General features: G+C 57.6%; 1 protein-coding gene across 1 annotated transcript; it reads right to left on the reverse strand.

Moving 5' to 3' along the window:
- Nucleotides 1-5: 5 nt before the first annotated feature.
- On the reverse strand, nt 6-25,532 carry GDF1 (growth differentiation factor 1). Its single transcript, XM_077978384.1, is given in 10 exon segments — nt 6-845; nt 1,428-1,857; nt 1,859-1,961; nt 1,963-2,063; nt 8,268-8,399; nt 8,511-8,727; nt 9,547-9,708; nt 14,270-14,450; nt 22,777-22,936; nt 25,198-25,532. Coding segments are annotated over 10 exon segments (2,523 nt in total). The 5' UTR covers nt 25,447-25,532; the 3' UTR covers nt 6-57.
- Nucleotides 25,533-27,319: the final 1,787 nt, after the last annotated feature.

The raw sequence follows: 27,319 nt of genomic DNA on the forward strand, positions 1-27,319 counted from the left end.
CAGCAGAGCAGACCACGCGACGTTTATTGTTGGGCCCGCGTCCTCGCCCGCCCCTCGTTAGCGGCAGCCGCACTCGTCCACCACCATGTCCTCATACTGCCGCAGCACCACGTTGTCACTGTTGTCAAAGAAGAGCACGGAGATGGGCGACAGGCGCGCGGGCACGCAGCAAGGCAAGTCGGCGGCTCCCGGGGTGGTTGCGTGCATGAGCGCGCGCAGCACAGCGTGGTTGAGCGCTGGCGGCCCCCCAGACCCCGACAGCGTGACGGGGAGCGCGCACTGACCCTGGCAGTAGTTGGCCAGGAAGCCACGCGGCGCGATGACCCAGCGGTGCCAGCCCACCTCGCGGAAGCTCACGTACAGCCGCCGAGCGCGACAAGCGCCCCCAGGGCCGCCGCCCAACACGGGTTCGGCGTCGCGCCGCGGCCGGGCCAGGGGGTGGCACAGGCGCGGGTCGAGGGTCACCAGTAGCAGCGAGGCCTCGGCCAGGCGCGCACAGGCGGCAGGGGTCCGGGGGCGCAGCGCCAGCGCCAGGCGGAGGCTGCGCGGCCATGAGGCGTTGCGAGCCCAAGCGGTGCCCAGCAGCTCCGCGCGCACTGGCGGCCCCAGGGCGGGCACCAACTGGCGGAGCAGTACCGGCCCGGGGCCTGCGCCCGTCCCCTGGCCCGCCTGCGACACGCTCAGCTCCCAGCCGCCCTCCGGGGCCGCCGCCGCCGCGAAACGCAGCTCCAGGCGGGCCCGGCTCGGGCGCTCAGCAGATTCCACAGCCGACAGGTCGAAGACGACTGTCCACTCAGGGCAATGCCCCACAGCTGAGGCAGGATCCGAGGCCCGGGTGGGCGCACCTGGGGAGGTAGGGACAGGACTTGGCTCGCGCTGCGTCCCCGGCCTGCCCATGGGGTCTCGGTTAGGGACAGGGAGGAAGGTGAACGCTGGGGCTCGGGAGGCACTGTCTGTAGGAAGGGTGTGAAGCGGTGGGGTGGGCTGATGGAGTGGGGGCAGGGCATGAGTCCCAAGGAAGGCGCCCTGCGGCGAGTGGTGGGCTGCCCTCGGTGGGGGACATAGGAGGGAGGGGTGACCGAAGTGGGAGACATGAGCCAGAGCCTGGGCCCCTGGGGAAGCTATGCTAGGGTGTGGGGGTGGCATCTGCAGGAAGGCATTAAATAGTGTCAAGTGGCGGGGGTGGGGGTGGGCTGGGGGCAGGGCTTCAGCATCAAGCAGGGGAACTGGTCTTGGGAACCCCCTGACGTGTCCCCGGCGTGCAGAGGATGAGGAAAGGGTGGGGTGCGGTGGCCGAAGTTGCTAGCAGCCTGGACAGGGCGGCTGGGGACCTTCGGAGTCGCTCGGGCATCCCCGGGCCACTCTCGAGGCTCGCCCCGCGAGGTCTGACCTCCAGGACCAGTGCCCCCAGCGAAAGCCCCACTCACCGCGGTCCGGGATGTGGCGCACGATGTTTCCGGCGACCCCCAGCTCCTCCACGTGGCACGGTTGCAGGGTGACCCCTGGGGACATCCGCCGCGAGCCAGACCTGGTCTCCTGGGGGTCCCGGCGTCGAAACAGGCGCCACATGACCGGGGGAACCGGCCGGAGCCTGGGGGCGCCCTGGGGCGCATCGCGCAGCCCGAGAGCCTGGAGCAGGGCGGCGGCTGGGCCTGGGGGGACTGGGGCGCGGGTCGGGGGTAGCGAGGGCAGCAGGAGGACCAGGAGGAGGAGGAGGTGTTGGCCGCCGGGACCTTGCCGCGGCGGTAGCATCTTCCTCCCAGGTGTTGGCCAGAGAGTGCACAGGGTCCGCCGCGGCCCGGGACCAGTGGGCTGAGGGCGGGGTCGGTGTCCCGGGAGGGGCAGGGGTCCTGGGGGGGCGTGGCCAGGGAATGAAGGCAGGATGAGGGGGCCGGGGCCCAGGGGAGGTGGCCACGGCCCTAGAGGCGTGGAGTTGGAGGGGGTGGAGGGGCGCCAAGGACGGGGGCGTGGCCGGGGTATTCGGGGTGGGGCCGGGTCCACGGGGGCGGGGCCGAGGGATTCAGAAGCGCTTGTCCTTCACCAGGCCGTTCCTCAGTGGCTTCCTGGGGGCCAGAACCAGCGTAGGTTAGCCTGGGAGCCCCACGCGGCCGCCTGGCCCTCTTTCCTGCTTCTTCCCTGGCCGTTTCACACCCCCCAGCTCCTCTTACCCGGCCAGGCCCGGGCCTCGCCTTCACCCTGCCTCTCCTTCACCCTGCCCCGTAGGCATGTATGCCCCTCCTGTCACCCTGGCACTTCCTCCTTGCTTCCCTCTCCCCAGTTAAACCTTCCTCTTCGCCTCCTCCCTGCCTCTCCAGGCCGCTGCAGGGCAAAAGCCACGCACCAGCCTGGGCCTGACCACTCCACCGCCTCCACAGTGGGACCCTGCACAATCCTCCTCTCCTCTGCCACCCACCCCACGAAGGCTCGTCCTTGGCTCCGGTGGCCCTGGCTGGCATCTGCTGTCCCCCTACTTCCCTTTTTTTTTTTTTTTTTTGAGACAGGGTCTTACTCTGTGGTCCAGCTAGAGCTGTAGCACTATCATAGTTGGCTGTAGTTTCAACCTCCAAGGCTCAATGGATCCTCCCACCTCAGCCTCCAGAGTAGCTGGGATTACAGGGGCACGCCACCACTCCCACTTTTTTTTTTTTTTTTTTGAGACAGAATCTTGCTCTGTTGCCCAGGCTGGAGTGTGGTGGCACAATCTCAGCTCACTGGAACCTCTGCTTACTGGGTTGAAGCGAGTCTCCTGCCTCAGCCTCCCGAGTAGTGTGGTGGCGCCTGCTAATTTTGTATTTTTAGTAGAGAGGATTTCACTGTATCACCCAGGCTGGTCTTGAACTCCTGACCTCAGGTGATCTGCCCACCTTGGCCTCCCAAAGTGCTGGGATTACAGGCGTGAGCCACAGTGCCTGGCCCCAGGTAACATTTTTATTGTTTGTTGAGATGAGGTCGCTGTGTTGTAGAGGTGAGGTTGTTATGTTGCCCGGGCTGGTCTCAAACTCCTGGGCTCAAGCAGTCAGCCCGCCTCCACCTCTCAAAGGGCTTTTGTCACTTTCATTTGCTCTTCTCTTAGGCTGAAGCTCAGCTTCTCTGCATGCATTTCACAGCCAACTGGCTGTCCCCATCGATGGCTGTTGGTCTTTATCTGAGAGGAGATAAGCCCTGCTTGGACCTCCCATCTGTCACTTGTCTTCTGACTTTGCCTGCAATGCTTGAGACCGTGAGTGGTGTTTCTTCATCCACCCTTGTGGCTTCTCGATTCTTCCCATAAACAAACCTCCATGACACACTCTCTCCTTTTGGCTCTGGGATGACTCCAGGGATTCCATTTCTGCATCGACACCTTAGGTACAAGGTGGGGGTTTGCTCTGAGGCTTACGAGAAACAAAGACACGCCCTCACTGTTTTCCAGAGGGTCCCCACGCTTTCCGTTCCTGCTCTCCAGGATGGTCTTTAGTATTTGCCAAAGGTTTTAAGATCTTAGGTCAGTTTCTCCACTCAGTTCCCACAGAGAGTATAGATTCCTCTAATGGTAAAGTTTAGCATCCTTGGTGATGGGTGCCCCCGCCCTGGGCCTTTTTATCAGAGCTTTCCTGCTGTTTCTTGTTTGTTTTTTCTGCACAAGCTTCAAAGTGTTCTTTACCCACTCAGAAACAGCTGTCAGTATTTGCCTTTTGGGGTGTGGGTGGGGGTGTACCCACCTTGGGGGAGATAGCTTTTCTGGTTTTTTTCTTGGTTTTTTTTTTTTTTTTTTTTTTGAGATGCAGTCTTGCTCTGTCGCCCAGGCTGGAGTGTAGTGGTGCAATCTCGGCTCACTGCAACCTCCGCCTCCCAGGTTCACACCATTCTCCTGCCTCAGCCTTCCAAGTAGCTGGACTACAGGCATTCACCACCATGCCTGGGGTAATTTTTTTTGTTTTTTGAGACGAAGTCTCGCTCTTGTCCCCCAGGCTGGAGTGCGATGGCGCAATCTCGGCTCACTGCAACCTTTGACTCCTGGGTTCAAGCGATTCTCCTCCCTCAGCCCCCCGAGTAGCTGGGATTACAGGCGCCTGCCACCACGCCTGGCTAATTTTTGTATTTTTAGTAGAGATGGGGTTTTACCATGTTGGCCAGGCTGCTCTAGAACTCCTGACCTCAGGTGATCCACCCACCTCGGCCTCCCAAAGTGCCTGGGATTACAGGCATGAGCACCGCACCTGGCCAATTTTTGAATTTTTTTTTTTTTTTTTTTTTTTGAGACGGAGTCTTGCTCTGTTGCCCGGGCTGGAGTGCAGTGGCCGGATCTTTCAGCTCACTGCAAGCTCCGCCTCCTAGGTTTAGGCCATTCTCCTGCCTCAGCCTCCTGAGTAGCTGGGACTACAGGCGCCCGCCACCTCGCCCAGCTAGTTTTTTTTATTTTTTAGTAGAGACGGGGTTTCACCGTGTTAGCCAGGATGGTCTCGATCTCCTGACCTCGTGATCCGCCCGTCTCGGCCTCCCAAAGTGCTGGGATTACAGGCTTGAGCCACCGCGCCCGGCCAATTTTTGAATTTTTAGTAGAGACGGGATTCCACCTTGTTGGCCAGGCTGGTCTCAAACTCCTGCCTCAGTCTCTCAAAGTGCTGAGACTTACGGGCGTGAGCCACCATGCCCGGCCGAGATGGCCTTACTTTGATTGACACCTTTCAGCTTCTATCCACCACTGTGGGGAAAAGAGAGTCAGAGGGAGGTTAGAGAGAGAGAAGGATGATGCAGGCACTTTCTAGATGTTTCTTCGTAGATGATGAGAGGGAGACAGAGGAGACGGGGCCCCCTGAGGTCTTGCAAGTGTTTTGCCCCAAATTGCTGTCAACACTGATATGCTGGTGTTCCAGAGAGGGAGTCTGGGGTGAAACTGGGGGCTGATTTGGGATATTTTAGAAGATGCTGGAAATGTCAAACACGGGAGATGGAGAATGGCACTCGGGAGCTCTGTGGGTAGGAGAGAAATGTGGGAGTCGGTGTGGATGAAGTGTGGGCAGAGAAACGGCCCCAGAAGAGGAGGCCAGCCAGGAGGCCAGAGAGGCAGAGCAGGAGTGTAGGGTAAAGAAAGGGTTTCAAGGGCCAGGCACAGTGGCTCACACCTGTAATCCCAGCACTCTGGGAGGCCAAGCCAGGCGGATCACCTGACCCTAGGAGTTCGAGATCAGCCTGGGCAACACAGTGAGACCCCATCTCTACAAAAATAGTGCAGTGAGTCAAGATCTCACCACTGTACTCCAGCCTGGGTGACAGAGCAAGACTCCGTCTCAAAAAAAAAAAAAAAAAAAAAAAAAAAGAAGAAGAAGAAGGGGAGGGGACTCTTTGGGGTTAGCACCAAGAGAGCCACAGGGGAGCTGGATAGGAGTGGCCTTGGGATGGGGGAGGAAGACTGGGTACAGCTGGGTTTGAGGAGCACCCAGGAGGATCTAGGAATTCTGTTACAAGGGAGGGGAACAGGCTGATGAGGCCAGTGGTGGAGAAGAGCAGAGAGAGAGCGCATTCTCTCCTGGGTTGAAATGTCCTTGAATAGGCAAGCTGGGTGGACATCCCTAGCCTCAGAGAGAGGGGGACTGTCGCTCACTGTAGCAGCAGGTGGACGCCCTCACCCGGCCACTCCTGCTTTCTTGGGGACATGTTGGCCAGATTAGCAGTGCAGGAGATGATGATGATGGGGACAGCTGGTGTCCAGGAACCCTCAGGAGGGAAGATTCTCCTACATGGGCCAGACATTGGGGCTGAAGTTCAGTTTTCTATTTTTATTTTTTGAGACAGGGTCTTGCTCTGTTACCGCAGCTGGGGTGCAGTGGTGCAGTTGTGGCTCACTGCAGCCTCAACCTCCTGGGTTCAAGCCATCCTCCAGCCTCAGCCTCCCAAAGTGCTGGGATTACAGGTGTGAGCTGCCATGCCCAGCCCAGTTTTTTAGACACTGCAGGGGGGTGGCAGGTGCAGCAGAGGTGAAAATGGGATTTACAGAGCTTTGGTGCAAGTCACCAGAGTCAGAGAGAGGTGAGAGTCTCTCAATGGATGGCTGGTCCTGGCAGCCCCTGAGAGGGCAGTGGGGGCTTTGGACAGAGGGGCTGAGTCGTGACAAGGACGTGGGAGTGACCACAGGAAGGTACGGGTGTCAGTGTAGGAGAGAAGGGTACTGGCTACTCACATCACCAGGGATCCCATGAGGGCCATGAGGAGGACAGGGAATTCAGAGGAGGGAGTACAGATGAGGGGATCCCGGCGGTGAGGCTGCTCAAGAAGCAGTAATGGGGTGAGATGGGGTGAGGAAGAGATCAAGCCAATTAATTGCTCTCTGATTTGCTTCATGCCTCCCGAGTTATCTAAAAGTGGTTCTCAGTCTTGGTTTTCTGGAGTTCCGATCCCAGTTGAATTTTTGGAACCAGGCAAAGTGGCTCATGCCTGTACTGCCAGCACTTCGGGAGGCTGAGGCGGGCGGATTGCTTGAGGCCAGGAGTTTGAGACCAGACTGGGTAACATAGTGAGATCCCATCTCTACAAAAAAATTTAAAAATTAACTGGATGTGATGTGGGTGCCTGTGGTTCCAGCTACTTGGGAGGCTGAGGCGGGAGGATCACTTGAGCCCAGGAGGTTGAGGCTGCAGTGAACTATGAGCCAGTGCACTCTAGCCTGGGAGCCTGGGCAACAGCGTGGAACCCTGTCTCTAAACAAACAACAACAACAAAAAAAAAACAAAAGAAAAAGAAAGAAACAGGCTGGGTGCAGTGGCTCACGCCTGTAATCCAAACACTTTGGAAGGCTGAGGCGGGTGGATCACTTGAGGTCAGCCATCACCACCTTTGGAAGACACCTTGGGGAGACCTTGCTGATCTCTGGAAAATTCCCGACTCAGGCCGGCTGCAGTGGCTCATGCCTGTCATCACAGCAGCTTTGGGAAGCTAAGGCATGTGGATCGCTTGAGCCCAGGTGTTTGAGACCAGCCTGAGCCACATGGCGAAACCCTGTAAAAAATACGAAACTTAGCACAGCGTGGTGGTGCGTGCCTGTGGTCCCAGCTACTTGGGAGGCTGAGGCAGGAGGATCACTTCTTGGGTCGGGGAGGCAGTGGTTGCAGCGAGCCGAGATCGTGCCACTGCACACTCCAGCCTGGACGACAGAGTGAGACTTTATCTCAAAAAAAAAAAAAAAGAATTCTCGACTCATGCTCAAAGGACAGTAAATCTAACACCCTCCAAAGGAGGCTCCTAATGCCGCATCTGCCAGATCCCATGTGACCCTGCCCCAGTCCCACTCAGTCAACACCAGCTCGAGCCAAAAGTCTTGAAGTCTTGAGTCATCTTTGATTCTTTTATTTCTGTTTCATCTATACCCAAGGCGAATCTGGTGGGTTCTCCCTTCCAAACAGGGTGGGGGGTCTGAGGCTCCTCTGCCTGGCTACAGCCCCGGATGTGTTAAATGTCTGCATCTCGCACCTCCCATTGCAAAAAACGTCATGGAGCTCTGAGCCACTGCCTCCCTGAAACCATCGTTCCCAGGTCACTGATGGCCCCCACTGGCCAAATCAGAGGGCCTGGCTGGTCGGCACCTTCCAGAGCCTTCCACAACCTCCTGTCCTGGCCCCTGCTCAAACACTCCTCACATTGCCTATGAGACACTGCACACCCCGACCCTGCTTGTCACCCAATTTGGCCTCCGTTCATCCCTGGCCCAGGCGCCCGCCTGCCCGCCCCAGGCCTGGGGCTGTCTCCTTCCCCAGGACTCCCTCCTGGCTTGGGCTGAGTCCGAGCTCCCAGCCCCAGCTCCTGTTTGGCTGGGCAGTGGGCTCCCCTGCCAGACTCGGAGGCCAGGACGTCTCAGCCCAGATGGAGCCTGGGCTCCCCCTGCGGTCCTGGGCATTCCTTCCTCCCCAGCCCCACTGCCACCGGCTCCAGTGGGGACATGGGTGGGAGGATGTCGTCCAGCCTGGCCAACAGCTACTCCTCACCAGCCACAGGGCCCCAGCTCGTCCACTGCAGCCACACCAGCCACTAGGCCCTGGCCCTCAGTGTCCCCACTGCTGAGACCCTGCCTGCCCCTCCCCAGCCTCTCCCTCCCCTTCCTCACTGTCCTATCCTTCAGGGTAGTGGCCACATTGTCCACGTCTTTATTGCAGTCTCTGTTTTGGAGTAGGCTTGGGGGGGCAGCATCCGCGTTGGCCTCATCTGCTGCTGGGTCTTGGGGGCCTGCCCGTGAGCATGCTCGGACAGGCGACACTAAAGGAGGGAACGCGGGGTGCGGGCCCCTCCACACTCACTCGGCTTTGCTGGGCTTCAGGCTTTGGGCCTCGGCCACGTCGTACTCCCGCAGGTCCTTCAGCTCGCGCACCTGGCCTGTCAACACCTTGGCTGCAAACGCCACGATGTACTGCGAGAGGGGAGGGGAGGTGCTGGTGAGAAGGAAGCCTCCCTCGCCACCGCCCTGCTGACAGCCGTGTGCTCCTGTCCCAGGCCCTCCACACAGGTTGTCTGCCACCTAACGTGCCCCTCTCCGAACCTGCCTGAGGAGGGGACAGGGATGGGGACAAGGACGGGACCGCCACTGTGGAGGAGGGCTGGGGACGACTCACCAGGAACCAGTAGAGGTTCATGAGGGTGAGCAGCAGCAGGAGCGCATTGAAGAAGAAGTAGAAGGGGATGTCAGGCACCGCGCGCAGACTGCAGTGACAAGTGGCGTACAGGACCTTGAGCGGGAACCAGTAGAGGCGGAACCAGAACCTGTGGTGGGAGGAATCGGGAGGCCGTGGGTGGAGGGAGACCACCCAATGCCTGTCCTGTCCCGTCCTGGACCCATCCTTGTCCCCTTTCCCCATCCTTGCCCACCTCTGCCCACCTGTCTCTCCTCCTGCTCTGTCCTTCTCCTACCCTGCCATGCCCTGCCCACCTCGCCAAGGCCCCACCTCCTTCCCTGCCCCATCCCTCCCCTTACCTGCCAGGCCCCACCCACCTCACCAAGGCCCCACCTCCTTTCCTGCCCCATCCCTCCCCTTACCTGCCAGGCCCCACCCACCTCACCAAGGCCCCACCTCCTTTCCTGCCCAGTCCCTCCCCTTCTTTGCCAGGCCCAGCCCACTGCACCAAGCCCCTACCTCCTTCCCTGCACAGTGCCCCCATTTCTCTGCCACATCTTGCCCACCACACCAAAGCGCTACCTCTTTCTCTGCCTAGCCCTACCCCAACCCTGCTTGGCCCCACCCCTGGCTTGCTCTGTATTAGTCTAGCTCCTCCCCTTCCATGCCTGGCCCAACCCACCTCACCAGGCCCCTCCCGTTCCTGGATCCACCCATCTCACCTGGCTTCATCCCTTTTTCTGCCCAGCCCCACTCCTAGCCCAATTGGCCTCACCCTTGTCCACTCCTTTCCTGTATAGCCCCGCCCCTTCACAGCCCCACCCAAATCACAAGGCCCCTCCCTTGCCATGCCACACCCACCTCACTGGGCCCTGTCTCCTTCCCTGCCTGGTCCCGCCCCCTTTCTGACCACACCCACCTCACCAGGCCACACCTCCCTCCCTTCCCAGGGCTCCCTGCCACTCACCAGCTGAAGCCGAAGCTGAGGCAGCCCAGGTCTGCTGCCAGGGCATGCAGCCGGTGGTAGGAGCCACCGCGGGACTTGAAGTAAATGTTGAGCTTGGTGAACTCAAGCTGCACGTCACTGATATCGTGCAGGAAGAGCACAAGGATGCCCACATTGTGGTACCTGGGGGAGCAGCAGGTAGAGAGGAGAGGGCGGCTCACATTAGGGGACCTCCACTCTGCACTAAGGCCCCCAGCACAGAGTCCCTGGGCTATACCTCAGGCTCCCCATGGGCCTCTCCAAAGCCACCTTTCCTGGCTCGCCTGCCCTGCCCATCTCCCCTTCCCAGGATGCCCTTTCCTCACTGCACCCCACTTAGCTGTGCACCCCCCAACCGGACCCTCATCTTCCCTGCCTCAGTGTCCCCATGTGGCCCAGGGGGCTCCGTGTAAGTTTTTCTTTTGAGACAGGGTCTTGCTCTGTGGCACAGGCTGGGGTGCAGTGGTGTGATCCGACTCACTGCAGCCTCAAACTCCTAGGCTCAAGTGATCCTCCCACCTCAGCCCCCGGAGGAGCTGGGACTACAGGAGACCAACACCACACCCGGCTAATTTTTTTAATTTTTAGTAGAGACTGGGTCTGGCTATGTTGCCCAGAATGGCCTAAAACTCCTGGGCTCAAGAGATCCTCCCACCTTGGCCTCCCAAAGTGCTGGGATTACAGGCGTGAGCCACTGTGCCTGGCCTTGGAAGTTCCTTGCTGGCCCCTCCTCATCTTGGTGACCTTTGACCCTCTGTGACCCCCAACTCTCACAGGCCTGGGCCACTCTGTGTCCAGATCCTCTATGAGCTTGTCCCTCACTTTGGACATCACCACCATAGTGAGACTTCCAGGTCTGGATGTCGATGCAGGAAAGGCCTCTGCCCCAGCCCATTAGGATCCTTTTTTTTTTTTTTTAACTTTTTTTTTTTTTTTTGAGACAGAGTCTCGCTCTTGTTACCCAGGCTGGAGTGCAATGGCGCAATCCCAGCTCACTGCAACCTCTGCCTCTCGGGTTCAAGCCATTCTCCTGCCTCAGCCTCCCGAGTAGCTGGAATTATAGGTATGCACCAGCACACCTAGTTAATTTTGTATTTTCAGTAGAGATGAGGTTTCCCCATGTTGGTCAGGCTGGTCTTGAAGTCTTGACCTCATGTGATCTACCCGCCTCGGCCTCCCAAAGTGTGGGATTACAGGCTCGAGCCTAACCGTGCCCAGCCCCATTAGGATCTTTTTTTTTTTTTTTTTGAGACGGAGTCTTGCTCTGTCACCCAGGCTGGAGCGCAGTGGCCGGATCTCAGCTCACTGCAAGCTCCGCCTCCCGGGTTTACGCTGTTCTCCTGCCTCAGCCTCCCGAGTAGCTGGGACTACAGGCGCCCGCCACCTCGCCTGGCTAGTTTTTTTGTATTTTTTAGTAGAGACGGGGTTTCACCGTGTTAGCCGGGATCGTCTCTCGATCTCCTGGCCTCGTGATCCGCCCGTCTCGGCCTCCCAAAGTGCGGGGATTACAGGCTTGAGCCACCGCGCCCGGCCCCCATTAGGATCTTAATAAGCCCGAAGGCCATCCCCTGTCCTTCTGCAGAGTCTCCACCTGACAGATGCGCTGCCCGAGGGGACTGGATTCACCCTGGACACGGGGAAGTGTCTCTCACCAAGTCCCTGTTCCTTGCTCTGTCTCCCGACAGCTCCGGGATTCCTGCCACAGGTCCTTTGCACGTGCTGTCCCCAGGACCCAGCATGCCAGTGCCTGACGTTCAGCACCTCCCTTCACTCCTTTCAGTCTCTGCTCATCTGTCACCCCCAGACCAACGCACCTACACCTAACACATCTGCAGCCACAATTTTTTTTTTAGAGACAGCCTCGCTCTGTCACCCAGGCTGGAATGCAGTGGTGAGATCTCGGCTCACTGCCACCTCCGCCTCCCGGGTTGAAGCGATTCTCCCGCCTCAGCCTCTTGAGTAGCTTGGACTACAGGCACCCATCACCATGCCCAGCTAATTTTTTTATTTTTAGCAGAGACAGGGTTTCACCATGTTGGCCAGGTTGGTCTCGAACTCCTGACCTCAGTGATCTGCCCACCTCAGCCTCCCAAAGTGCTGGGATTATAGGCATGAGCCACTGCACCTGGCCTTTTCTCCATAATTCTTATCACCTTCAAATGAACTGTTCCTTCCTTCCTTTTTTGGTTCTATCATCCGACTCTGCCCTCTAGAGAGCCTTGTCTGATAGAAGTTTCTAGAACTATGGGAATGTTCTAAACCTGTATTGTCCAACATGGGAACCACCAGCCACTTGTAGCCAATGAGCCCTTGAACTGTGGCTTGTATAGCTGAGGAATGGAATGGGGGCTTTTAAAAATTATTTTTTAAACTAACCAGACATGGTGGCTCACACCTGTAATCCCAGCACTTTGGGAGGCCTAGGCAGGTGGATCACTTGAGGTCAGGAGTTCGAGTCCAGCCTGGCCAACGTGGTGAAACCCCGTCTTTGGCTGGGCGCGGTGGCTCAAGCCTATAATCCCAGCACTTTGGGAGGCCGAGACGGGCGGATCACGAGGTCAGGAGATCGAGACCATCCTGGCTAACACGGTGAAACCCCGTCTCTACTAAAAAAATACAAAAAACTAGCCGGGCGCGGTGGCGGGCGCCTGTAGTCCCAACTACTCGGGAGGCTGAGGCAGGAGAATGGCGTGGACCCGGGAGGCGGAGCTTGCAGTGAGCTGAGATCTGGCCACTGCACTCCAGCCTGGGCGGCAGAGCGAGACTCCATCTCAAAAAAAAAAAAAAAAAAAAAAAGAAACCCCGTCTCTACTAAAAATACAATAATTAGCTGGGTGTGATGTCTTACACCTGTAATCCCAGCTGCTTGGGAGGCTGAGGCAGGAAGATTGCTTGAACCTGGGAGCCGGAGGTTGCAGTGAACTAATATCATGCCACTGCACTCCAGCCTGGGTGACAGAGCAAGACCCTTTCTCAAAAAAATAGGTAAATAAATAAATAAAATAAAGTAGTTTTAAAAATTTATTTCTTTTTGAGATGGAGTCTTGCTCTGTCACCCAGGCTGGAGTGCAGTGGCATGATCTCGGCTCACTGCAAGCTCTGCCTCCCGGGTTCATGCCATTCTCCTGCCTCAGCCTCCCGAGTAGCTGGGACCACAGGCGCCCGCCACCACGCCCGGCTAATTTTTTGTATTTTTAGTAGAGACGGGGTTTCACTGTGTTAGCCAGGATGGTCTCAATCTCCTGACCTCGTGATCCGCTCGCCTCGGCCTCCCAAAATGCTGAGATTACAGGCATGAGCCACCGCACCCGGCCTAAAAATTGATTTATTAGAGACAGGGTCTCCCTATGTTGCCCAGGTTGAACTCAAACTCCTGGGTTAAAGCGATCCTCCTGCCTCAGCTTCCTAAGTAGTTGGGGGACTGCAAGCATGAGTCCCTGCTCCTGGAGTTTTACTTAAGTTTAATTAAAGTTGAAAGGGCTGCCTCTTTGTTGCTCTATATCTGTGGGCCGTGGCTACTCCATTATCGCAGTTAGGGCGGCTAGTCCCATAGAAATAGTAGATGAGCAGTGTATTTCATTTTAAAGTTTCTATCAGCCACATTTAACAAGAGAGGGAAAAGAACAGGTAATATTAATTTTAATAAAGGATTCCAATTAATTCAACATATCCAAATTATTGTCATTTCAATATGGAGTCAAGATAACAAGGCCAGGCGTGGTGGCGCACGCCTGTAATCCCTGCACTTCAGGAGGCTGAGGTGGGAGGATCACTTGAGCCCAGGAGGTCCAGGCTAAAGTGAGCTATGGTCACGCCACTGCACTCCAGCCCGGGTGACAGAGTGTGACCTTGTCTCAAAAAAAAAAAAAAAGAGAAATAAAAGGGTGGATAAGATACTTTCACTCTTGTTTGTATATGAAGGCTTTGAAGCCGGGGTGGATTTTATGCACACAGCACGGTGAGGTTTGCACAGACTCCATCTGAAAGGCTCAGGGATGGCCGTGGTTGGCTCTGGAACATCAGGGTGCGTCAGTTGCGTTCACAGCCGTGCCCCCATTGCTTGGGCATGGTAGGTGCTCAGAAACTCCTGCGTGTGTGACCTGGTTGGTCAAGGGCAGCGTCGGAGGAGCTGGGTGGGTGAGTGGGGTGGAGTGGCTGTGGCTCTCAGGGCCTGTTTCTTTTTTTTTTTTTTTTTTTGAGACGGAGTCTCGCTCTGTTGCCCAGGCTGGAGTGCAGTAGCCGGATCTCAGCTCACTGCAAGCTCCGCCTCCTGGGTTCACGCCATTCTCCCGCCTCAGCCTCCCGAGTAGCTGGGACCACAGGCGCCCGCCACCTCGCCCGGCTAATTTTTTGTATTTTTTAGTAGAGACGGGGTTTCACCGTGTTAGCCAGCATGGTCTCGATCTCCTGACCTCGTGATCCGCCCATCTCGGCCTCCCAAAGTGCTGGGATTACAGGCTTGAGCCACCGCGCCCGGCCTAAGGGCCTGTTTCACTCCATCCCTGCGGAATCTCCCTCAGGAATCTCCAGGCCCACATTCCCTCCTCAGCCTTCCTCCCTCTGGCCTGTGCCCTCGTCGGACCCCTGAGCACTCCGACCTGATGTGATCCCCTCCATGGCCGCCTCTGTGCCCTGCGGCAACATCATCAGCCTCCGCACTGTGTGGGCTGTGCCTCGGCCCCCTGCCACCCAATCCTGTCCTTACCGGAAGGCGTAGGAGGAGACGATGAGGATGAGAGTGACCACGTGATGGAGCAGCATGACCACCGAGTCCTTGCGCCAGGTGTCCATGTACAGCGTGGCGTAGATGGAGTGGCCATAGAAGCTTCCCTGGAGCAGGTAGGCGGCTGCGATGTCCCGCGGCACCGCCATGCCCGGCGTCCAGTCTGAGGAGAGCCAAATCTCGCAGTCAGGGGCCTGAGAAGCCTCTAGACAATCCCACCATGACCCAGTGACACCCTCCAAGCCACACGTGTCCTCCCAGTACCTGGGTAACCATGCGTGTCTGACTGCTGGCTTTCCATTCCCAATTATTGTTATTATTTTTTGAGAAGGAGTCTCCCACTGTCATCCAGGCTGGAGTGCAGTGGAGTGCAGTTGCGTGATCTCAACTCAGCTCCCTGCAACCTCCACGTCCTGGATTCAAATGATTCTCCTGCCTCAGCCTCCTGAGTAGCTGGGACTACAGGCGCATGCCACCAAGCCTGGCTAATTTTTTGTATTTTTACTAGAGGTGGGGTTTCACCGTGTTAGCTAGGATGGTCTCGATCTCCTGACCTCATGATTCACCTGCCTCGGCCTCCCAAAGTGCTGGGATTACAGGTGTGAGCCACCGTGCACGGCCATTTTTTTGTTGTTGTTTTTGTTGTTGTTTTTTGAGACAGAGTCTTGCTCTGTCACTAGGCTGGAGTGCAGTGGCACTATCTCAGCTCACTGCAACTTCCACCTCCCAGGTTCAAGTGATTCTCCTGCCTCAGCCTCCAGAGTAGCTGGGATTACAAGCACCGGACACCACGCCCAGCTAATTTTTTTGTATTTTTAGTAGAGACGGGCTTTCGCCATGTTGGACAGACTGAACCCAAACTGCTGACCTCAGGTGATCCACCCGCCTCGGCCTCCCAAAGTGCTGGGATTACAGGCGTGAGCCACTGCGCCCAGCCTGGAGGGATTTTTATTTTAGGAAGAGTTTTGTGTTTCTAGAAAAATTGTGCAGATAGGACAGAAAGTTCCTTTCTCTCTTCTGCCCCAGCATACCCACAGATTTCCATTTCTCTGGCTTTAAGTAGCATATTTGCTACAAATGCTTAACTATTATAGACACATTATTATCATTATATACATTTTAAATTATATATATATATATATATATATATTTTTTTTTTTTTTTTTTTTTTGAGACAGAGTCTGGCTCTGTTGCCCAGGCTGGAGTGCAGTGGCCGGATCTCAGCTCACTGCAAGCCCCGCCTCCCAGGTTCACGCCATTCTCCTGCCTCAGCCTCCCGAGTAGCTGGGACTACAGGCGCCCGCCACCTCGCCCGGCTAATTTTTTTTTGTATTTTAGTAGAGACGGGGTTTCACCGTGTTTGCCAGGATGGTCTCGATCTCCTGACCTCGTGATCCGCCCGTCTCGGCCTCCCAAAGTGCTGGGATTACAGGCTTGAGCCACCGCGCCCGGCCAAATTTTATATATATTTTTAAATAGATGGTCTTGCTCTGTCACCCAGGCTGGAGTACAGTGGTGTGATCATAGCTCACTGCAGCCTCGACCGCCTGGACTCAAGTGATCCTCCCACCTCAGCCTCCTGAGTAGTAGCTCGGACCATAGGCACCCATCACCATGCCTGGATAATTTATTTCTTTTGTAATTTTTGTACAGACAGAATCTTGCCATGTTTCCCAGGCTGGTCTTGAACTTCTGGGCTTAAGCAATTCTCCTGCCTTGGCCTCCCAAAGTGATGGGATTATAGGCACCCACCACCTCGCCCAGCCCAGCACCCCTTCCTGTTTTCCTCTTTTTTTTTTTTTTTTTTTTTTGAGGTAGAGTCTTGCTCTATAGCCCAGGCTGGAGTGCAGTGGTGGGGTCTCGGCTCACTCCAACCTCCATATGCCGGGTTCAAGTGATTCTCCTGCCTCCAGAGTATCTGGGATGATAGGCACCCACTACCATGCCTGGCTAATTTTTTTTTTTTTTTTGTAGAGACAGGGTTTCACCATGTTGGTCAAGCTGGTCTTCAACTCCTGGCCTCAGGTGATCTGCCCGCCTCGGCCTCCCAAAGTGCTGGGATTACAGGCATGAGCCACCGCGCCCGGCCCCCTTCCCATCTTTACCTTAACAGGCCCCTGCCTTGTGGGTGATCTGGGCCCACTCCCTGCAAATGCCCGGCCCTGACAGAGGCGGCTGCCCACGGAGTCTTGCCGTGCCCGGGCGCACCATGCCGCCAAGCGCGGGGTCTCCCACCAAGCAGGTCCTGCCTCACCTTCCCCTCCTCCTGCTTCCTGGTGCACCTGACCCCCACACTCAGGTGATGGGGGACATCCCAGCCCACCCCACCATGTCCCCCTCCTCCTCTCCTCAGCCACATCCCCAGGACTGCCAGACACTAAAGTCAAGGGCTATGCTCTGGACAGGCACGGTGGCTCATGCCTGTAATCCCAGCACTTTGAGAGGCCAAGGCAGGAGAGTTGCTTGAGTCCAGGAGTTCGAGACCAGCCTGGACAACATGGCGAGATGCTGTCTCTGCAAAAAAATATATAAAAATTAGCCGGGTGAGGTGTTGTATGCCTGTAGTCCCAGCTACTTGGGAGGCTGAGGTGGCAGGATCACCTGAGGCCTGGAGGGAGGCAGAGATGGTGGCGAGAGCTGAGATGTTGCCACTGCACTCCAGCCTGGGAGACATAGCCAGACTCTGTCTCAAAAAACAAAAAAACAAACAAACAACAACAAAAAAAAAACAGTGGGAAGCCATGCTGTGCTCTGCCCACACCAACCTGGAACTCTCTGGGTTGCTCCCTGTTCTCTGGCCACTCCCTTTCTGCAGACCCCCAAGACGGACCCTCCAGCCTCCATCTGCGGCTTCCTGGCCCCTGCCTTGGTGACCTGCCCTGCAGCCCAGCTGCCTCCAGATGCCCCCATGAACCGCCTCTGCGACAACTTTCATCTCAGCCTCACCCCTTCTGCAGCCGAGTTATGCTAGGACCCCCATCCAGGGTCCCCTCTTTGGTCAGTGCCACCCCCACCCCGGTCCAGGCACTGCTGTCTCCTGCCCACATCTCCCCAGCGATCCCTGGCCCCCGTGACTGTTTGTCCACTATCCTCACTCAGCCCTGATGGCCGTGTACACACAAACGGTCACTAGGACCCAGCAAGTCCACTAGGGTTGAGAATGGAAAACAAGGACTCAAAGAGATACCCTGTCCACAGCAGCACACAACCAAAAGGCAGACACAACCCGAATGTGCATCAATGGATGAATGAAGAATAGATAGGTTACCTCCACACAGTGGAATACTATGCAGCCATGAAAAAGAATGAAGCACTGATCCATGCTACAATGTGGGTGAATCCCAAAAACATGATGCCGAGTAAGAGAAATCAAACACAAAAGGTCACACAGTGTGAGACTCCAGTGATCTGAAATGCCCAGAACAGGCAAAGCTACAGAGACAGGAAGCAGATTGGTGGCTGCCAGGGGCTGGGGTAGAGGACTGGTGAGTGACTGCTAATGGGGATGGGGTTTCCTTTTGTGGGGGATGATAATGTTCCAGAACTAGACAGAGGAGGTGGCTGAACAACACTGTGAATGGACTAAAATCTGATGAACTCTTTGCTTTGAAATCGTTAATTTTTGGCCGGGAGGCGGAGGCAGGTGGATCACCTGAGGTCAGGAGTTGGAGACCAGCCTGGCCAACATGGCAAAACCCAGTCTGTACTAAAAATACAAAAATTAGCTGGGCGTGGTGGCGCATGCCTGTAATCCCAGCTACTCGGGAAGCTGAAGCAGGAGAATCACTTGAACCCAGGAGGTGAAGGTTGCAGTGAGCTGAGATTGTGCCATTGTACTCCAGCTTGGGCAACAGAGCGAGACTCTGTTTCAAAGAAAAATAAACAAATACTTAAAATAAAATGGTTAATTTTTTTTTAAATTGTGGGCCGGGCACAGTGGCTCACGCCTGTAATTCCAGTACTTTGGGAGGACGAGGTGGGCAGATCACCTGAGGTCGTGAGTTCAAGACCAGCCAACGTGGAGAAACCCCATCTCTACTAAAAATACAAAATTAGCTGGGCATGGTGGCGCTTGCCTGTAATCCCAGCTACTCGGGAGGCTGAGGCAGGAGAATCGCTTAAACCCGGAAGGTGGAGGTTGCAGTGAGCCGAGATCCTGCCATTGCACTCCAGCCTGGGCAACAAGAGAGAAACTCCGTCTCAAAAAAAAAAAAAAAATGTGGCAGATTTATATGGCAAAAATTTATCATCTAAGCCATTTGTTAAGTACACATTGTTGTGCAACCATCACCAGCAGTCATCTCCATAACAATCTCCTCTTCCCCAACAGAAACTCTGTCCCCATTAAACAGTCTCTCCCCATCCCCCTCCCCCAGCCCCTGGCAGGCCCCCAGCCCACTTTCTGTCTCTATGAGTGGGATGACTCTAGGAACCTCATATAAGTGGAATTACATAGTATTTGTCTTTTTGTGATAGGCTAAAATGCCTAATTTCAAGTTATGTAAATTTTACCTCAATAAAAAATGCAGGCCAACTGAGGTGGCTCACGCCTGTAATCCCAGCACTTTGGGAGGCCAAGGTGGGTGGATCACTTGAGGTCAGAAGTTCAAGACCAGCCTGGCTGACATGGTGAAACCCCGTCTCTACTAAAAATACAAAAATTAGCCAGACATGGTGATGCACACCTGTAGTCCCAGCTACTCGGGAGGCTGAGGCAGGAGAATCACTTGAACCCTGGAGGTGGAGGTTGCAGTGAGCTGAGATGGTGCCACTGCACTCCAGCCTGGGCAACACAGCGAGACTCCATCTCAAAAAAACAAAACAAAACAAAACAAAAAACTAGCCGGGCGAGGTGGCAGGTGCCTGTAGTCCCAGCTACTCAGGAGGCTGAGGCAGGAGAATGGCGTGAACCCAGGACGCGGAGCATGCAGTGAGCCGAGATGGCGCCGCTGTACTCCAGCCTGGGCGACAGAGCCAGACTCCATCACAAAAAAAAAAGAAAGAAAAAGTAAAAGAAAAATTGGGTGAAACTCTGAAATGCCCTGATCCTCTGCATCCTGACTCTCCAGAAACATCCGAGCCTGAGCTTTCGCCCCTGGCCACCTCGCTGGATCTGTTGCCCACCTTTCCAACAGAGGCCCCCCACCCCTCCTGTAGACTTACCTCCCCACAGGATAGGGGGGATGTCCTGGCTTAGTTCAGGGGTCTCAAATCTCCTCTCCCTCCTTTTGTTTTTTGAGAAAGGGCCTCACTCTGTCACCCTGGCTGGAATGTAGTAGTGCAATCTTGGCTCACTGCAGCCTCGACCTCCCAGCTTCAAGCAATCCTCCCGCCTCAGCATCCCCAGGAGCTGGGACCACAGGCACGCGCCACCATATCCAGCTAATTTTATTTTTTTATTTTTTGTAGAGATGGCGTCTCACTATATTCCCAAGGCTGGTCTCGAACTCCTGGGCTCAAGTGATCCTCCCACCTTGGCCTCTCAAAGTGCTGGGATTCCAGGAGTGACCACCGCGCCTGGCCTGTCCCACCTCTTCATACTCGTGTCCCACCTACTGTTGGGTCACTCAATGGAATCCCTGCCTTGTCTCCATCCCCGAATCCAGAATCTTGGTCTCCCCAGTCAGCCCCCATCTCACAAGACCCTAGCATCATCCTCACCCTCTTCCCTTCACACCACCTCTAGGGTGGCAGCAAATACTATTAGCTCTGCCTTCTAAACGTTTCTAAAATTGGCCACTTTGCTCCCATCCCCTCCCCTCAGCTCAATCCTGGTGGGAGTCCCTTCGGGCTCCAGCTCCTGCTGTCAGCCCCCTCCTGGACCCCTGGGGTAGACGCCCAACCCGGGGTGACATCCCTCCTCTGCTCCCAGCCCACAGGTAAGTAACAAAACCTGGCGGTGGCCTCCGAGGCCTGGAAGGCATGGCCTCCATTCACCTGAACACAAGTCCCTGCCGCTCCTGCCTGCCCCAGGCACCTCCAGGCCCTCACTCAGTCCCCTTCAGTGGGACCACCTCATCCCTGCTAAAAACTGCCCCTCCCCACCTCCCCAACACAGCACACTGCCTCTTCTCTCCACGCAAGTTTTCTCATCCACACTTACTGATGTTGATAGACTGTGTACTTCACTGTCTGTCGCCCCTGCCACACGGCCAGCTTCATGAGGGCACAGGGCTTTCTCTGACCATTCCTAGCTGTGTCTCAGCTCTGGCATATAGTAGGCGCTCAATAAATGAACATGGAAATAATCAGCTAACTTGTGGGTATCACTTCCAAAAAGCAACTAAGGCGGCCGGGCGCGGTGGCTCAAGCCTGTAATCCCAGCACTTTGGGAGGCCGAGACGGGCGGATCACGAGGTCAGGAGATCGAGACCATCCTGGCGAACACGGTGAAACCCCGTCTCTACTAAAAATACAAAAAAACTAGCCGGGCGAGGTGGCGGGCGCCTGTAGTCCCAGCTACTCGGGAGGCTGAGGCAGGAGAATGGCGTGAACCCGGGAGGCGGGGCTTGCAGTGAGCCGAGATCCAGTCACTGCACTCCAGCCTGGGCGACAGAGCAAGACTCCGTCTCAAAAAAAAAAAAAAAAAAAAAAAGCAACTAAGGCTGGGCGAGGTGGCTCATGCCTGTAATCCCAGCACTTTGGGAAGCTGAGGTGGGTGGACCGCTTGAGGCCAGGAGTTCCAGACCAGCCTGGCCAACTTAGTGAGACCCCATCTCTACCAAAAAATACAAAAAAAATTCACTGGGGGTAGTGGTGCACACCTGTGGTCCCAGCTACTCAGAAGGCTGAGGTGGGAGGATTGCTTGAGCCCAGGAAGTCAAGGCTGCAGTGAGCCGTGATCGCGCCACTGTACTCCAGCCTGAGCAAAAGAATAAGACCGTTTGAATAAAATAAAAAAAAAAGAAGCAGCAGCAGCTAGAGGCAACTCCATGCCCGAAATGTTAAGAGAGGCCGGGCATGGTGGCTCATGCCTATAATCCCGACACTTTTAGAGGCCGAGGTGGGCAGATCACCTGAGGTCAGGAGTTTGAGACCAGCCTGGCCAACGTGGTGAAACCTCGTCTCTACTAAAAATGCAAAAATTAGCCAAGTGTGGTGGTGCACACCTGTAATCCCAGCTATTCAGGAGGCTGAGGTAGGAGAATCCCTTGAACCTGGGAGGTGGAGGATGCAGTGAGACGACACCGTGCCATTGCACTCCAGCCTGGGTGACAGAGTGAGACTGTCTCAGAAAAAAAAGAAGTTAGGAGAGTTCAATCATGGGTCATTCGTCTAAAAGGAAAACTGAGCAACAGCTAACACCTCCCCTCTAGGCGATCAAGGTGTTGCATGGGAAAAGTGGCCCCATAGGTGGCACATCCACTGTACACTCTGGGCTCTGTGCCACCAGGAGCCCTCTAGGCTGTTGCCATCGCATGGCAGGAAACAGCTATCCCGTATGTCCCTGGCCCACAGCCCTGGTGGTCCTCACAGGGCAGAGAAGCTGCAGCCCCCTCTGCCCCCATTACAGATGGGGTTTCCTCCATCAGCCTGCCCAGTGGCGATGCCGACCCTGCCCTGCATTCTCTGCCAGGACAGGTCACAGAAAGCATGCCGCAGTCACCTCCCTGCCCAGCCCACCCAGAACTCAGGCCACATCCATTCCAATCAATTGGACACAGCCACTTCTTGTCATCTTTTTTTTTTTTCCCCAGAAAGGGTCTCACTCTGTTGCCCCGGCTGGAGTGCAGTGGCATGATCTCAGCTCACTGCAACCTCCACCTACTGGGTTCAAGCAATTCTCCCACCTCAGCCTCCCAAGTAGCTGGTACTACAGACGTGTCCCACCACGCCAGGCTAATTTTTTGTAGAGATGGAAGTCTCACCATGTTGCCCCAGCTGCTCTTGAACTCCTGTGCTCAAGTAATCCTCCTACCTCTGCCTCTCAAAGTGTTGGGATTACAGGTGTGAGCCAGAGAGCCCAGCCCACTTCTCATTCTCATCATCTTTTTTTGTTTTTTGGAAATGTCACCCAGGCTGGAGTGCAGTGGCAAGATCTCAGCTCATTGCAACCTCCGCCTCCCGGGTTCAAGCGATTCTCCTGCCTCAGTCTCCCAAGTAGCTGGGATTATAGTCGCCCACCACCACACCCGGATAATTTTTTTTGTATTTTTAGTAGAGATGGAATTTCACTGTGTCAGTCAGGATGGTCTCGATCTCCTGACCTCGTAATCCACCCACTTTGGCCTCCCAAAGTGCTAGGATTACAGGCGTGAGCCACTACGCCCGGCCCTCTTTTTCTCTTTTGATAAGAGACAGGTCCTCACTCTGTCTCCCATGCTGGAGTGCAGTGGCGTGCTCATAGCTTCCCTTGGCCTCCAACTCCTGGGCTCCAGCGATCCTCCTGCTTCTGCCTCATGAGTAGCTGGAACCACACGCACCTGTCACTGCCTCGTGTCTTTGTGTTTTAAGCAGAGCCCTCCCGGCCATCCCCTCAGGGCCCCTACCGTAGAAGACAGATGGTGGGTCGTGGAAGAAGGGGTAGTCGGTGCCAAACAGCAGGTAGGCACTGTAGCTCCAGCTGCCCAGGTAGAAGAGAAACTTCCAAGCACTCTCGGGCATCTTGGCGGCATCTCTGGGCTGGAGGCGGCACCGCTTCGCCAGGGGCTATGGGGGAGAAGACGGGCGGGCAGCCATTGGTGCTGGGGGCCAGAGACGACTCCTCCAGGGTGGGGAAACTGAGGCCCAGGGACTCCCCAGGCCGGGCAGCACTGGGAAGGCCCGTCCCCCATGCCCACAGCCACCTGGAGCATAAACAGAGCCCACAGGCACCTGCCAAGGCTAAACTTAGTGCCCAGCTGTCCGGCTGGGGCGGTGCTGGGAGGGGAGTGAGGGAGGAGGCTCCGAGGGGAGAGGAGGGGAGCAGGAGGGCTCTGAGGGCCGGGAGGGGGACACTTGGGCTTACGGTGAGGGAGACAGATGGATGCGTCAGCCCAAGGGAGTCGGGCTGGTGGGGGTGACCCATGAAGGGAACATGGAAGGGTTATATGGGGGCATCTTGGGAAACACAGGGAGCCCCATGGGACCGACACAGAGGGGAGAGGAAGAACTTGTGAGGAAGTCGCCCCCTCAGTGGGGGAATTTGGAGAGACCGGAGTCTAGAGGGCTGGGAGAGACTTGGGGGAAGGTGTGGTGGGGACATGGGAACTTGGGGACGATGAAAGGGGAGGAGGGGCTGGAGGAAGAAAGAGGGGACAGGACGCGGAAAAGGTGTCACAGGCGAGCTATGACCCTGAGGGGGCAAAGGGAGTGCAGAGGAAGCTGCTGGCTCCAAGGCAGGGGTTAGGGAGTCCGGTGGGTAGGGGGGGGTCAAGCTCCCTGGGGGCGGGGCTCCAGAGCTGCCCGGCCAAGCCCCGCCCCTGGACAAGTCCCACCCCCTTCCCAGAGGCTGAGGGGGCCGGAGCCCAGAGCACCCAGCAGTTGTCATGGAGACAGCTGGAGCCCGCTCCGGTAACCCCTGGCAACCAGGCTGCTGCCAAGAAGATGAGCTTTGGAGCACCCGGCAGCCCCTCCACCCATTCTTGAGGAAGGGCGAACCTCGAAATGGGGCGAGCACCCCACCCAAGCTGGGGAGGGCCCCCGGGCTCCGCCCTGGTAGTCTACCAGCGGCCACATCCTCCTGTCCCATGGGGGTGGGGGGCCGCATGCCCTCTTGGGCCTCGGGTTTCCCAGCTGGAAATGGGGAAGAAGGCAGGGGCAACAAGCAGGATAAAGACCACTGCGGACCCAGGAAGGGGCCCTGGACAGCCCTGTCTCCCCCTTCCACAGCAAGGGGGTGGCTGGGGTCTCTCCCCCATGTGGGTGATATGGGGAAGGGAGTGGGGAGAGTGGCAGTCAGACAACAGCCCATCCTCGACCTCACAAGGGCCAGCCTCTTCCCGGCCAGCAGAGAAAGGCCCCTTTGTTGGCGCTGGGCACACTGTCCCTGAACCCTCCAGCCAGACGGGCGGGGTGACACCAGCTGGTCCACGGGGGTGTCCAGGCCGAGCTAAAGGCCCAGACACCTTCCAACCAGCTCCTGCCACAGCGACCCCTCCCCAGGGAAGGGAGAGGGATCAGGCGCCAATGTCACCACCATGGTCACTCCCCAGCAGGGGTGATGGTCTCAGGAGAAACTGGGGAATTCTGCTGTCGCCTCTTGGAGGCAGCATAGTCCAACCCTGAAGCCCTGGGCTCCAAGGGAGCGACCACTGGAGTGGCCAGATCGCCCAGGCCTTTGCCATCCCTGGTCGGAGGGTGGCGCTGACCTCAGACAGGCACAAGGCAGCGACCGGGCAGCTCCTGCCTCTTCCCGATTGCAGCGGCCAAGCCGGCCCCGCCGCCGCACGGACCCCGCAAAAAACGGGCAGCGGACCTCGCTCAGGGCCAGGGCGCAGCCCGCATGGCAGGGACGCGCATGGCGCAGGCCGCGGTGCGCCGAGCCCTCCCTTTCCCGGTCCTGGTCTTCTCAGTGTCTGGCTCGGCCCTGCCGGAAAGAGCGCTTGGTGGCCGGAGCCATCCACTGCGCGGGGCCCCCTGGTCCCAAACTGACCGGAAAGGGCCGTGCCTCGGTCCCTTACGTCTCAAACATCCCACCTGTCTCGGGCCCCCCATGTCCCAGACTCACCCCAGCCCGGCCACACCCCCGCATCCACCCGGTTCCCCCACGCCGCACTGACTGAAGGGGGCGCGAGGCGGCCCAAGAGACCCTGTCCCGGAGCTTCAACGTCCTGGGCCTCTCCAGCCCGAGGCCCCCACCCACGTTTCGGCGACCCCTTCATCCGCAGCAGCCAGCAATGGAAGAAAGGAACGCGCCGGCGGCCCGAGGTCCCCGGTCCCGGCTTCCCCCAGTACGGGGTCCCCTCGTCCCGGACCCCCGCCACACTGACCCGAAAGAGGCGCGCGGTGGCCGCGGAGCGCAGCGCGGTCCAGCCCAGAGCGCCGAGCGCCAGCAGCAGCAGCTCGGGCGGCGCCAGGTGCGCGTGCTCAGCCAGGCCGCGACGCGCCAGCCCCCAGCCGCAGTCCGTGCAGCCCCGCGCCGCCGCCAGCGCGCTGCCCCAGCCGCGCCGCACTAGCTGCGCGTAGCTTGGCATGGGCTCGGGCCCCGTCGGCCCCGCCACGGGCTCCGCCGCCGCCATGCCGCCCGCTCGCCCGCCGTCCCCCTCGCCTGCGCCCGCCCGCGGTAGCCGCCGGAGCCGCGCGCCCCGCGTCACGCGCCGCAGCTGGGCCGGGGGCGCGCGGGCGGGAGAGCGGAGGGCGGAGGGGCGGGACCGGCGCAAGCTCCGCCCCGCTGGGGGCGCGGCTGGGGGGCGGCCAGCCCGGACGTGGGGCGCCCTGAAGGCGGGCCCGCGCCCCTGCCCGTTTCCCAGCAGAAAAACCGAGGCACGGGGAGGCGGGGGCCGGAGCTGGCTGGGGGCCCGTTTGACTTGGACCCCGAGAGACTCCGCACACCGCCGTGTCGCGCCCCCATGCCTGCCCCACGCGACCCCGGCTCCCCCACCCCACCACGCCGTGCCCGTGACGGAGGGCACGGGGGACACTAGCAGGCAGTCCCCTCGGCCGGCGACTCCTGCTCCTCCCGGCCCTCCAGCACGCCACGCCGCTCCCGCTCCATCGCCGCGGCCCGCTCGGACCTCACCGTTCTCAGAGCCCTCGCTGCTCCTCAAGGACCCGAGGCCTGGCACGCCTTGGCACAGTCTTGGGACCATCCCGTGGCCTTCCTGCATTCAGGAGGCGTAGCCTCAATGAAACATTCTCATTCTTCAAAAGAAAACGGCCCACGCCAGGGCGTTGGGAAGCGCACCTAGTGGAGACGCAGCCCTCTGCCCTACACCAGGAGCTTGACAATGGGGTTCCAGCCTGGACGCGGGGACCCTGGGCACTTCCCAGGCATCTTCTTCTGGAGGTCTGCAGAGCCGGCTACTGAGACAAAGGTGTAATGGGGGTTGCTGAGATTAGGGGGTTCTCTGAGGGTCACTTGCTGCTGTGACCCTGGGGAACCCCAGGGGCCTCCCCAACATCAGGTTAATACAGGAGTTGCAGAGAGGCTGCAGGAGTGGGTGCCAATGCGGGAGAGACTCCCAATCTGGATTGACTATGACATCATTGGGACCACCATAAGTGACTTTCCAATGCACCGTTCATTGACAAGGCCCTGTGCCCAAAGCCCCTGAAGGCCATCAAGGAAGATATGGGTCACCTCTGTTAGGACCGCCACCTCCCCAGGCACTGCTGCACTCACCCCGCAATCCTAGCCCCCAGGATGTCCCCACACCTGGCCTTCAAGGTGCAGGATGCAGGGATGAGTCCTGCAGCAGCCGCGCTGTCTCCCACACACCTGTACCTGACCTTCAGGGGCACAGGTGAACACACCTTCCCTTTGCCCCACACCCAGTCCTCTACAACACATCCAGGTGGCCCTGCATCTGGCTACTTCTCTGCATCTGCACAGCCTTGCCCCCAACCCCGACCACCACTACCCTCCGGGGTTCTGTCAGGTATCCTGGCTTCCTCCTCTCCCCATGGAGGCAAGAAGGAGGCTGTGACAACGTTGGGCCTGTTCCTCCTGTTTTCAGCCCTCCGTGACTCCCATCCTGCTCAGGGAAAGCCCAAGTCCTCACTGGCCGCCCTCACAGCGTCCTGTTTCCCTCCATCTGTGGGCTTTCTTGCTGTTCTTCCAACATGCCAAGCTCTGTCCTGCCTCAGGGCCTTTGCACTAGCTGTTCCCCCCCAACCCCCAGAAATGCTGTTCCCCTAGGTACCAGCATGGCTGTTCTGTCGCCTGCTTAGGCTGCCACCGAATCTGAAGTCCCACACACCCCTCATGTCTGCTTGACACTTGTCACCATCTGCCCCTACATACATAGAGCTCCTCCTTAATTCTTTTTTTTCTGAGTTGGAGTCTCGCTCCGTTGTCTGGACTGGAATGCAGTGGTGCAATCTCAGCTCACTGCAACCTTCACCTCCCGGGGTCAAGCGATTCTCCTGCCTCAGTCTCCCGAGTAGCTGGGA

Source organism: Macaca mulatta, chromosome 19 (assembly GCF_049350105.2).
Source record: "Macaca mulatta isolate MMU2019108-1 chromosome 19, T2T-MMU8v2.0, whole genome shotgun sequence".
In the NCBI taxonomy this organism is placed as follows: Eukaryota; Metazoa; Chordata; class Mammalia; order Primates; family Cercopithecidae; genus Macaca; species Macaca mulatta.